At 40.7% G+C, this 13,730-nt stretch overlaps 1 protein-coding gene across 1 annotated transcript in view; it reads right to left on the bottom strand.

Moving 5' to 3' along the window:
* The window catches only part of Pappa (pappalysin 1), a 230,363-nt gene that overhangs the window by 39,017 nt on the left and 177,616 nt on the right, over positions 1–13,730 (bottom strand). Inside the window, 3 exon segments of the mRNA NM_001401319.1 lie at positions 3,674–3,845; positions 4,880–5,090; positions 12,872–13,055. Of these exon segments, the coding sequence (NP_001388248.1) occupies positions 3,674–3,845; positions 4,880–5,090; positions 12,872–13,055 (567 nt within the window).

The following is a 13,730-nucleotide window of genomic DNA, read 5'->3' as shown; positions in this document are numbered from 1 at the left end:
ACTTGACCCATGAAGCACTTAGCCTTTGTCCTCTCCTGCTTCAAGTGTCTGCCATAGACCCTGATCCTATCTAAAGACAGGCTACTTCTCTAATCAGTTGCAGAACTCCTGCAGAGCTTTTCACTATGTCCTGGGACTCCATTATCTCTCCACACATTCAATACCTTCTAAGTCCCATTAAATCTAGAGAGGATTAGCACTTCTCACTTCTTGCCAGCTGTCTGGAGAGCAAACTTCGCCCTTTGTCACCAGCCTGCCCTGGAAGTAACTGGGGACAGTGGATGAGTGTGGCAGAATAGTCTCGATATCCCCTACGGACACAGAGTTATAGGCAAAATTTTAGACACTGTAGGCCTTCGTTTTGTGTCTGTCAAATGGGGAGATGATTTCTTGTTGAGGTGTTTTTTTGAATAGAAAGAAAAAAAAAGTCTGTTAACACCAGCCTAGAACCCTTAAAACCCTCAAATTAAAAAAAAAAATCAATGTTATGATTATTCAGGCTTTCCACCATGATTTAGTGGGACAGGAACATCAAAACTGAAATGTTGAGTATGTAAGTATAAAAATGACTATTGACATTTAAATGTGAGCTCTGACATGATGTCTCACATCTAAAATCTCCACACTGAGGAGGTAAGAAGAAAGGGTTGTCATGAGGTGCAGGGAGGCTTGTCTGGACTACGTGGTGAGATCTATATCAGAAAACAAATAGATAAAATAACTTGGTTGAGAGAAGGTCTCATGTTTCATGTAGCCAAGGCTTGCCTCAAACTCACAGTGTAAGTCAAGGCTAGACTTGAACTGCTAATTTTTCTGCCTCTACTTGCCACAGGTAGGGATTAGTTACAGACACTAGAATGTATACCTCAAATAAAAAACAATGTTTTAATATTAAGTGTAGTTTAATATTTAACTACCTGGACATTATAACCATATTCTAAATACTTCAGTGACATATGTCTGGAGACACAAAACAGATCTGGTAGACACAGGTTCTATTTGGGCAAGGTAAGAAGTTTCCACACAACTTATATGGGTAAATGCCACTTCTGAGACTTTGGGGAAGTAGCCAGCATAAGGCTATCTTTCAATCTGTTGCCTGTGTTTCTAGGCTCTACGGAAGTTTAAATCAGCTTCAGAGATCTCTCTACGCTATAACCATAAAAACAGGCTATTCTATTTGTACCTTCCTGGGGGCTGCTGCTTACTGTGGCATAGGCCCCCTCACTGCACATCTCTGGCTTTACCTGCATCTATTCCCTGCTACCACCAAAATTACGAGGCAGGCTTTACTATTTCTCTTCATGTTATATGCAGGGAAACAAGTTTGATGAGTTATGGAATTTGTCCCTTAGTGGAGGAGTAGGGTAGTAACGTCAGCATTTGAACTCAGATCTCACATCCTACTGGCTTCCTTGGAGGAAGGACTCAATGATGTGGAATTTTTTAAATTCTGCCTGTAGTAGCAGTGGAGAGAGTATGTGACTCTCCCCTGTAGTAGCCTCTGCCCTTCTATGCCAGGATCTGTAACTTGTTTTGGAAAGCTAAGAATCTCCGTTCCATATAAGCCTTGCGTTCCTGCTGTGTTTACAGGCAGCGAGAGGGAATCTGAGGTGAACACTGGCGTTGGCTCTCAGGCCCTTGGTCTGAGGGTAGAGGAAATTCATTCTTAGTACAAACTAGAAACGTCAACTGTGTAAAGAGCCCACTTGGCACACACCTCCTCATTCTTTGAGCTGACAAGCCATACCCTGCTCCTTCGAGTCTAGCCTCTCCACGCACTGCCAAACAGCAACACTCCAGTCCTCTGATGAATTTACATTTTCCTCTCCTTTAAATACAAACTGCCCTTGAAAGCTACTTGGCAGGCGGCAGGCAGACTGGGTTTCAGTTTGATAACATGACCATGGCCAGAATATTATTTGGCTCAGGGATAACTGTTAGCAACAGTTTTGTGTGAGGGAGCGAAAGGGAGGTTGATCAGTCTTTGAAAGGCTGTGGCAATCTTGGTCCTTGCTTATTCCAGGACTCATGCTTCCTAGATGTTGGAGGACCCACATGATTCCTAGGAGTGATTCCCGGGAGTGGCCAGGATAGCCCTAGATATGTATGAATGTATGATGCACAAAACTTGGAAGCAATACCTACTAAAGCCAGCTTATCACAGAAGAGGCACCAGGTTCCTAATCTGACTGTTACTTCCTACTGACCTACTAGGTGCCTGGTAGCATCCTAAGTGCTGAAGACAGAGAGTGATTGAAAGAGGCAGTGGAAGGCTTTATAGTGTTGCGTAGGACCACTGTGAAGTAAATCAGAAACTTAGCATGAGTGGCTACTACTATGAATTGATAACCTGAGGAATGTGTAGCTTAGTTCAGATGTGGAGGGGACCTATGGACGACTCTTAGAGGAATTGCTTCTCAGAGGGGTAGAAGACAAGGAGTCAGAAGAGGGACTTGCTTAACAGATTCATAGATAGGTAGGGAATCTGGGTCTTCTAGGGTACAGACAGAGTATGAAATACTGCCTAATAGGGTTGAATTTTATCCCAAAGAAACAAAAAGATGCTGGCCTAGAATAGTTTAAAGCCAGAGACTTGGGATGACAAGAAAAGATATGATCAAGAGGCTGCATTGTGTGTGTGGGGGGGGGGAGACTATGGTGTTTTTTTCTTTATTAGGGTAGTTGCTTTGGGTACAGAGGGAACAGCTTTGGGGGTATTTTGGGAAGACTGGGTATGTCTGGGAATAGTTTAAATGTGGGAAAAGGAAGAAAGGGGTGTTAAGGGTGCTAAAAGTGCTAAGTTTTGCAGTGTTTGGTATTTGGCGGCTAAGAAATGAAGAACAGTGGGGATTTCACCCCTGAAGAAGTCTAGGCAGCTATATTCCAGCTTCACCTGGCTGCTGTTCCTTGCACACCCATAAGTCACAGAGCTAGACGGTCAAACCTGAGTGGTGGGATCTGTGGAAATGTGGTTTCTGTGGAATTCTGCACTCTTTTCAACTTTCCTTTTGCTTTTACGCCTCCCGACTTGTCCAACTGAGTGGCAGAGGTTGGGTATAGAAGTTGAACAGTATTTTTTCACAAAGTCCTTTCAGCAGAGGCAGCCAGGGACACTAGACTTACCTTTTAGTTACATTTGGCTTGAGATGAAACTCAAATCCATGCTGGCCCCTTCTGTTCTCCTTTGTTCTACACTGTACTCTCAAGTGTTCTCCCAACCTTAAGAAAGCCCTGTCTATAGGCTTCCAGGACCAACTGATGTCTGATAAGCATGGCCGCCCTTTGTCTGTAAAAGCTTTAAGAACAATATGGGTAGTAGGAAGTGGGCAGAGCTGATCAAAATCCCAGGCACGCCTACCAGAATGGCATAACAGATCAATCTTAACTGCTAAGAGGCCATACATGCATTTCTTTCAACATTTCTCATAAGTGTTTAAAAGTTCTAATGCTTAAAAAAATTTCCAAAGCTAAGAATCTCTGAATAAAATAGGCTTATAGAAAGACAATACAGCTCAGAGATCTTAACAAAAGAAGATACTGGGAGCCTTACTTCTCAGCTTCTACAAATGGTGATGTTGTCATTTTATAAGCTTGGCTGTGTAGACAGAGCCCTGACAACAGCAGTTGGTAGGGGAAAGAAGGCCTTGATCTCAGGGTTCAGTGGGCTTACCTGGGAGGCATCACTGTCTTCACACTTGATCCTACACTCACTATTGAACTGGAAGCCATTAGTGCACTGATAGAGCCCATGGAATTTGGGTGGAGGTGGGTCACAAGTCACCGGCACACATGTTCCCTCTTGCCAGCTGCCGTCTTGAGTACATTGAGTCTTGAAGGCCCGTCTTCAGGAAAGATGAGAGGATAGATATTGTAAGCATAACATGATTTGAATCGGAGCACTAACAGGGCACCAACATTGTCTTCCTGTTCATAATCCCTGCCTGTATGAGGGATGCATGAGATGCGTGCACGATGGAGACCATGACTGGAAGCAAGAACTGGCCACAATGCAGAGCTGTGGAACCCAATGCCAAATGAAACATCTGCCATACAACCCCTACATTGGAGGTTCTGAGATCATTGCAGAAGAGGAAAGGCTGTAACACCAGAGGAACAAGGAGTTTGCTGCCATACTTTTGTTTCCTAGAAATATCAAGGCACAGTGAACTCTGATCAACATGGTTGCTTAAATATGACCTAACAAGGATGGCACCAATAGAGTGCTAACATTTAAAGGGGAAGCTTATGACCTAAAGAATGCTGAGATATACTTGTAATATAAAATATATATATAATAAAATATATATGTAGTGTATATGCGTGTGTGCTTAACAAAAATAATTCATCATAAATTTGAAAGGAACCAGGGAATATAACATGGGCAGGTTTTAGAGAGATGTACAGGAAAGAGAAATGGTATAATTATATTAAAACCCATAAATATAATAAAGAAACTGTATTCATTGAACAACATTGTTGAAGGTAGGCAGGTTGCCATTCAAATGTGGTTCGGGACAGAGATCAATTCCCATCAGCCCCTTGTGTTCTCTCTTCCTTCCAGTGTGTAGTGATAGGTGCCCGCACAATGGTGATGCAAGAACTCAATATTTCTTAAGCAAGTACTTTGTGCAAGGCATTTTTGTAACTTTTTCTGCATCATGACAATACTGTGTGGTAACTTACCATCTTCATATCACTGCTAACAAATAGGAGGCCTGAGAAAAATAAGACACTGCTCTGATAAGATACCCACTCTTCCATATCTTCTCTATGGGACAGAATGGAATACCACTTGGTATGGCCTCCAGCAACCCTGGAAATGTTCCCTTCTGAAGTTCTTCTTAAAGTCCATGAGTGTGTTCCCTGCAGCACTTACTTCTTGGACTTCCGAGATGAGCCAGGCACATGGTATCCAGGTTTGCACTTGTACTTGCATAAGGAGCCCACCTTGTGCTTGTTCTCGCGACACCGGGCTGTCTGTAGGTCCGCATTGGGAACTGGGGGTGGGGCGAGGCACATAAGCTCACACAGTGCCTCTGGGAAGGACCACAGTCCATCTTCCATACAGGTCAGAAAGCTGTTGTTGCCTGGAAGACACAGGCAGACAGGGTTAGCAGAGGAATGAGTCCCCTGACAGCTAAGATAACACATGAGTTGCCTGGATTTTAACCACCATGAGGTCCCCAGGGATCCCAGGTTGGAATTACAATTCCTTCCTCTAAGAACTCAGCATCTCTGGAGAGTGCTGGGCAGTTGTTGCAAAACAGGCAGTCATGGAAGCTAGGCTTAGTCCATTTTCTACACTGTGTTAAAATTCAAACCATTCTGCACCTCATATGCTGAAGAGGAAAAATAAAACATGAAGAACAAAAAACAAAAGCTTCCTGGTCGTGCATCATTCCTGTGCCCTGCAGGTGCATGTCTTTGCCTGAGACCAGCCTAAATCTTGTCATCCTTAACAGCAATCTTTATGACCCAGGGGTGCCTCTTGGACTGGGCCCTGTACCTGACCTGGCTTCCTCATGCCCAGATGTGACAATATCATCTCATCAGGGGGGTAATCTTTTTTACTCAGACCCAGTGCTCAGAGAAGTTCTGTGAGAGAAGCTGAGAGAGTATTACTTCCTGCCACACGCACCAGCCAGCTCTTACAGGGTGCTGATTGCCTTCAGGATACTTGCTCTGTTGGGGTCAGTGAAGATAAAAGGAAAAGCCAGAAGCTAGGCTTTTCCTTGCCAGCTCATGTATTATGAAGGCAGAGCCATTCCCAAACTCAAGACAATTAGAGGAGGAACTGCAATGGGTGTTTCTCCTCTGATTCTCTTCGGATTGGTTAATACCAAAAGGAGTTTGCAGCCAGTGCTGGAAGCACATGGGACTCTCTGGTTTTGAAGCAGGGCAGGGAGACCATCAGTGACAGGAAGAAAACTGGCATTTATTGAGCAGTTACTATGTGCAGAGAGCTTTTGAAATGCAGGGTGCTTAGCATGCTAATTCTCATTTGCCAAAGGAGGGGGCAGCTTGATGAAGCTCTTACAGCTTGTGAATAGCGAAAGGTAAAATGTTCAAAAACACATTTGTCTAAATACAGAGTTGTTTATACAATAAGAGGTTGTGTCTATATGTTCAGCAAGACCCTTTATTTTCCACACAGGATGGTCCAACCTTACTTTTTGTGTCCATAGGAAGAATAGAGGTTTCTTGGCTTTCCAAAATTTAGCAGATTAAATTATAGCAACTTAGATAAGTGTCTATCAAAGTGCCACCAAGGTCCATGTTTCCTCATTAGCCCTTCCTTCCTCCCTCCCTTTTAACATCACACTTACACAAGAGTGTCAGACAGGACACATGTGCGATGTGCAGTGTCCTACAATTCTTCAGCCAACCTCTGCTTAATGCTTGTGGCATACTTTACATGTTAGGAGCAAAGCAATGAATAAAACGAGACAAAAATAACATGTACTCAGTGCTTGTAATCTAATGATATATGAAGGAGCATGACAAACTGTCAGCAAACATGAATTAGCTAGTATTCTTGAAGGTGGTGGCAAGTACCACCTAGGATAAAATGAAGAAAGAAGGAAGACCAGAAAACTGCTTGGCAATTTTATGTACACTCCTTCGTCCCCTCTTACCATTCATTTCCTGAGATTCACTGTCTTGTCAGGGTGATTCATCTGGATGACATGAGACAATGCTGTTTGCAAAACCCACAGAAAATGCTACCTGGTAAGCTATAATACTACTATAACTAGATATTTTCACACCTCATGGAAAGAGAAAAAGATGAAAGGATGATTCATTGAGCTTTCATCAAAGCAAATGGACTTTCAGGGCAGCAGCAACTGGAACTTCCCTATATCGTTGTGGGGATTTATTATTGTGGCAAGTTGTTTGGGAATGCCAGATGTATCAGTAGTTCGGTGAGAATGGCGTCCTTTCCAAATTGCTCAAGGGTGTTAAAAAAAAAAAAAACATTGCTAAAATGTGAGTGCTTTTACCAAAGTGTTGGGGTTATATCAGCTACAAATGTTATAAACTGTGAAATGAAGGGCATAGTTCTTTGTTATGAAATGATAGGAAGACTGCAGAATGTTAACCAAGAGGAAAGAATCAAACAGAAAATGGTCCTTCTAGGAGAGAGCAAATAGGTGTTAGCAAACTGCTGATCGAATGAACAGGGTAAGTAGGGCAGGACTGTGTTTGAGACCAATGGACTCTGCAGGATCAGGATTTCCATCCTAGCCATCTACCAAATGGCTTTGAAGAAAGCACTGCGTGGCATATATACTCTGTACCTTTGACAACAGCCCACATACTCCGAAGGATCTTTACTCTATTGAGGATTTTTGGTTTTGGTCACAAATACATGCTTTTAAAACATGCTCGAAAGAACAGGTAGTGAATGCTGCTTGTATCCGCGTCAAACCTGTCATTGTTGGAGGACTTACAGACCACCTAGAGTTTGGAGCACTCGGGCCTATTCTAATCTCGCCTTGCAAGTTCCTCATAGATAATTAGGTAGCACTGTTTCCACTCTTCACTGGCTATAGAAGATACATTTATAACCTCATCCATAGCATGTCTCTTCCCTTCTTTGTACTCCCCAACATGTGCTTTCTGGAGAATGTGCCTTAAGTCAGGAAATGAAGGCTGACGTGACATTTCTAGCAGCATATGAAAGCATAGATATCAAACACTAGGTTCTCATGAGTTCAGGTACACTGTCATCTCATTTGTTCATTGTTTTTAATTTTTTAAGATGTATTTATGTTTATGTGTGTAAATAAATAAATTTTATTCTAATTTTTTTGTATTAGTGTTTTGCCTGCAAGTGTTATGTTTATGATGTGTATCTCTAGTGCTCGTGGAGGACAGAACAGGATGTTATATCCTCTGTAACTGCAGGTATAGATGTTTGTGAACCACGATGTGGGTTTTGGGAACTAATCTGGGTCCTCTGAAGATCAAGAAGTGTTCCTAACTGATTCATCTTTCAAGACACTGCTCATCTTGTAAAGCTTTATTTTTAACTATTTCTTTTATTTTTGAAACTATAATATAATTGCCATTTCCCTATTCTCTTTTCTACCCATGATACTCCACGTATGTGTATCCCTCCTTGCTCTTTTTCAAAATAAATGGCATATTTTCCATTAATTATTGTTACTTATATGTATATATGTATGATCTTTTAAAGTCAGCAAATTAGTCTTGCTTAGTCTGTCTCCCAGTGTGTTTAGGGAAATTCCACTCTCTAGAGTGCATGAAAGAAGTACAAGCATTCAGTAGTGACAGAAGAGTAGTGTTCATTGTGATAACCTTTCTTAAAAGATTATACAGTAGACCACGTTCCTTTGAGAGCACTTTCAAAGAAAAATTAGTTTTTGTATCCTAAAGCACAGTAGGGTGACGGTGGTGGATAATGCCATGGTGCACATTTCAATATAATGAGAAGAAATGATTTTGAATATTCTTAGCACAAGGAAATTATAAATGTTTAAAGCAAATGGTAGACCAATAACCCTGTTTTGATCAAGACCCAATTTACAGCAGGATTCAAACATCATCTTGTCTCCCCAAAATATGTGACATCAGAGTGTGTGCATGGAAACCTTGCATTGAAATTGCCATTATATTAGATTCATGAAGTGAACTGTTATAACTTCAACCTGCTTTGTTGTGGTTGGTTGTTTGGTTTTTGTTTTCTTTTGTCTTTTTCATGTTTGCTATATGGTGTGGTCACTGTTGAGGTTCTAAGATACGGGGCTATGTTTTGCTCATTCTTCATTCTCAGAGCCTAGCCTATGGTCCAGTATATAGTAGTTCTCCAATTTCCATTTGTTGCATGAATGAAGCATCATGAACTTATTTGTGAATTTGAAAGAGTTGTTCAGCCTCTCTAGTCCTGCTCAAAATCTACTTCTGAGTTCTTGGTCAACTTTTTAAGTTGAACATTTTATGATGTGAAAGGATATCGATACCTCACAGTTTGTAGAGAACAAGAATTCAGCTTGCTGGACCAGAATAAGAACAAGCAAGCCTTCCAAAGACTACACTAGCCTAAGGCTATGATGGCTGGGATTGCAAAAATATTCCCTTTCATTGTTCTTGGTGAGAAGCAGACACTAACAAAAGTTACAGAAGAAATAATGAGAGAGAGAGAGAGAGAGAGAGAGAGAGAGAGAGAGAGAGAGAGAGAGACCAGTATGCAGGAAACGGCACAAAGGACTTCAGGCTGATTCATGAAAAATAATCTATGAGAGTCTCAGCTACGTATGGACCTTGAAAAAGTAAGGAAGAAGGTAAAGAATTCAAATAGATAACAAGAGAAACAGCTAATCTAAATGTATATCTCTAGGTTACTAGGATGCCAAGAAGTTAAAACTATGTCAGACTTGACATTCTGAGAAGCTTTGTCAGACTCTTCAACCACACTGGAACTCTTAATGATGAACCTGCCCAAAGAAAAACTGCAAAGCTGCACTCAATGAAAGGCTTATGGAGTAAAGGACTTAAATCAGTGGTGACTCAGCTACACAGTAGGATGCTACCACTAGCCCAGCTTCTCACCTCACATGGTAGATTCCTTTACTAAGGTAACCCATCTTTCTTCCCCAATAATAAATATAGAGGAAGAATGTCCTATAAAGCAGTTGTTTTCAAGGATCATTGATGGAAAATTCTTCCTAAGATGGGAAATAAAGGAATCTACTTACTTCTTTGCAAACATGGATGGAGAAAGGCAAGTGTGAGACACAGGAAACTATGTCACTGGAAAACAAGGAGGCTACATGTTGGTACACTATCGTCCACACTAACCTCATTTTCAGTCAAACACAAGAAATCAGAAAATATTTCACAGAATAGGTTATTCTTTGGAAACCAGTGTATTGAACGGGTTTTAAAAGCTCACATGAAAAGCAGAGAGAAAAAAGTCACAGGATAGAAATAGAATGTAGATGTTCCACAGAGAGTTTGTAGTATGAAGACATGCTTACTTCAGAAGCTGTGCACCCAATTTAATAGTAAATGCACCTATCATTTGAGTTGAGATTCACTAGGCAATAAAACTAATGTATTGCAATCCATTAATTCAATATTTATCGCATTCATTTTAAAGTTGCCTTTCCAGAATTTGAAAGGACTTCTGTCCTCGTGCAATTTTATAAATTTGACCTATGCTTACAAAGTTTTTTGAGAATGCCAACAACCATGGTATCCAAAATCTTGGCATAAATGATCTTAGAACCTCGACCTCTCAAGCTGTTTTGCATAAATCTTGGAGAGATACTTGGACTAAAGCAATATTTCACCTGAAATAGAGGACAAAGGGGATTGTGCTACTTGGGTTGGATTGTCCTGACTGATATGACCTCTTCTGAAGATGATATTGTTGCCTGAAAGCTTCATACAGAATAAAATATGGTGCCTGGTTGCTAGCCAGAGATAGCACAGGAAAAGTACGAATGGAACAATCACCTAGTGCTCCAATATCAAGGGAAAACTGAGTCTTTAGAAAGAACATCCTCCAGGGCCGCCATCTTATAAATGACAGTTTTTCATGCACTAATGACTCTTTGATGGTGACCACTCCTAAGCTTATCTTTTAAGTAGGAAGTGCTTGGTCATAGGAACAAAGTTGCTCAGCTAAGATCAAATAGCTTGCAGAGGACAAAACCAGTATATCTGGACATTTTTTTATTTTTAACTTGTTACTGCATCTTCTTTATTTCTTGCACATTTGCATGTGTATGTATGTGATATATACGGACACATATATGTCACCATGTGGAAGTTATCCATTGAGCTGGTTTGCTGGATCAGACATGGAAATTTCTGGTTCCATGGTCATTGCTTCATGCATACACACATCCACACCCACAACATAGTGTAAAGAAAGGAAATCTAAAAGATAGAAGGAAAAAACAAAGCAAATAAAATAAAAGAAGAAAAGGGTTTTTTTATAATTTATTGAAATGGGTGTGAAGGGAACTACCATCAAGAACCTCAAAGAGGGAGGACAACTCATGTAGTCTTTGCTGACAGCAGGTCCAAGTGGAAACCTCAGAACAAGGATCTGAGTACAAGATAGTGCTGAACACAAAGCTACATGGACTCCTAGTAGGTCCTCACAGGCCACTGTGGAAAGTCAAGGTGTTTCTGTGACTTCTTATGAGATGGTCAAAACGAGAATCAACACATGTCAAAATGCGGGTTCCCCTGAACCCACCTTTCTTGAGCAATGTCCATACACTTCATGTATAGTCCAATAAACAGTGAGAGAAAGATTTGTTTAAGGATTTACCATCCTGAGATCTTTAATAATCAATGCTAATTTATTTGACTTCTTTTCGCATGGGCCTCTAATTAAAAGAGGTATGATTTTCTAGTTATTAATACACCCAACATCCTATTGATAGACAGAGCCATGTAATGGGATTGGATTGCTTAGATTCTATCAGGGGTTCTCATCCTCTGGTTGCAGCTCCTTGGGACAACCCTTCCATGAAGTCACTGGTTTCTTTCCCTCTTTAATTTTAATCTTCATAGCATCTCAAATGAAAGTTTGATATGTATCATAGTCAAAAATATTCATTAATAGAAAAAAAGAGGAGCTATGGGATGTAGCCCAGATGCACTTCCTGATTTTCTTAAGGGATAGCTTATAATTAAAGTCAGGTCTTATATTCTTGTATTTCTTTTCCATCACAACATTCAGGTACCCAATCAATACTTTTTATTATGTTTTAGTGCAGGTCATTTCCCGAGCTTCTGACTACATAGCCAGTGCCTCCAAAGACTGTGAGTTCATATAACCCTTTTGGTTCAATCTCCCTTTGAAAAACTGGTAAAACTCTTCATGCTTACCACAGTACCTAAATCTTAACCATATACAGTAGTTCATCTGCTATTAAAAGAATTCAGAGACATACTCCCAAAGTCTTCACACTCAACATAACTCCTCACATATACTCTGGCATGATAGGCCAAAATATGAGACTCTATGACCAAGTTAGTTACTGTTGTTGACATTCAAGAAAGAAGTATGCTTCTGCCAACAAACTGTGTGGAGGATCGAACCCTTAAATCTTTAAATCTCAGGCAAAAATTGCTGGTGGTGAGCTCTGTGATGCTCCCTCCTTTCCTTGATGTGCTTTGGATCTTCAGTATTTCTAGTTGTTCTGTATGGACTCTGAGACCTATTCTAAGACTTTCATTTCTAGAAATACACTATGTGCTTCTAGGCCAGTTTCTTCTCCATTTCCAAAATGTAGCCTCTTCTTCAACCTATGATACTCCCTCCTTTTCACCTTCATATTTTTCATATTCAGTTTAAGAGATGCCAGATGCTTGTGGCCACAGCCACCCAGGCTCTCTTTGTAAAGAATATAGTTGACATTGGTCAAAGACAGACCTTGGTTACAACATGGTCTCCATCAATAATATGGCAACCTTAGGTTAGTTCTTTAATCCCTAATAATTGGTTTCTCCCTTTGGAAAATTGAATAATAACACCTCTCAAGGTTTGCTGGGCCTTAATCATACACAGTCAACTAGACATATCAGTTCGAAATAAAACTCTTTTTGTCCCCCATCCCCACCATCTTCTTGAGAGATTTTCAAAATCTTGAAGGGGTATTAATATCTATTTTTATACTCATATAATTTATTACAAACATTTTTTTAAAAAAACTCCTGGTTGTACAACAAGTTGTTTTACATGACGACAAATGCTAAAAAGAAACCAGGAACAGACCCATCTCCATCTACCTGTTGGTGCCTGAGACTCAGAAGGAGCCGGGGAAATAGCTCCAAGGTTCTCCGAAATGATAGAGTCAAGGTTGAGATAAAGAACTCCAAATACCTTTCAGCTGGGCAGGGTGACGACACTGAAAGGAGCATCTTCTACCAAAGGTGGTACCCTCTGGACAGGAGAAGGAGGCGGCGTAGACGTGATGGTGATCCGGGATACCGCAGTCTACAGGCTCACATGCCACCTGCTTGTTCCATTTGCCCTCTGTACATGTCACTGTGACGCTTGGCCCTACCTGAAAGACAGAAAAGGTACAATGAAGGAGCTCAGACAGGTGCTCCTATATGAAGAAATACACTTCTCGGGTGGTACATCAGAGTCTTGTCTCGGAAAGAGCTAACCCATTCTCAGTGATTGACTCAGACTCATTTTTAATAACTCCTCAACTTTATAGATTAGATACTTTAATCTCCATTAAATGACATAGAAATGGAGACCTAAAAATATCATTCGAACAGTCTCAGTTTACCCCTAAGAGAAAAGCTAAGCGTGACTTGAACCCAAGTAATGTGCTAAGAAATGCAATCTATAATGGATTCCAGATAGATCGTCATATGATAAGAATCTTGAGATGCAGAGACCTCACAGAGCAAGACTTTTTTCATCAAATAGACTCTAAAACACATTAAATAGAAGGATATCAGAGGCTGATCTTGGTATCTATTCTTGAAGGGGTTTACTTAGAAATAGCTAAATCCTTGGTGCTAAGTCAGGGAGTGCCTTTGGGTACAGGAGACATGATGTCTCTCCATGGGAAGGTTCCTCTCTAAATGTCCCATTGGTAACATGGATGGACAGAACCCAAGGATACATTATATGCAGTTGCCCATTCTTATATTTAGTGGCTCCAGAGCAAACAAAATTTGAATAATCAAGAAAAAATACATTAAAAAGAAACACATTTAGGAAC

Source organism: Rattus norvegicus, chromosome 5 (genome assembly GCF_021556685.1).
Source record: "Rattus norvegicus strain SHRSP/BbbUtx chromosome 5, alternate assembly SHRSP_T2T, whole genome shotgun sequence".
Lineage (NCBI taxonomy): Eukaryota > Metazoa > Chordata > Mammalia > Rodentia > Muridae > Rattus > Rattus norvegicus.
Note: the sequence above shows the minus strand (reverse complement) of the source record. Positions and strands in the feature narration are given on the sequence as shown.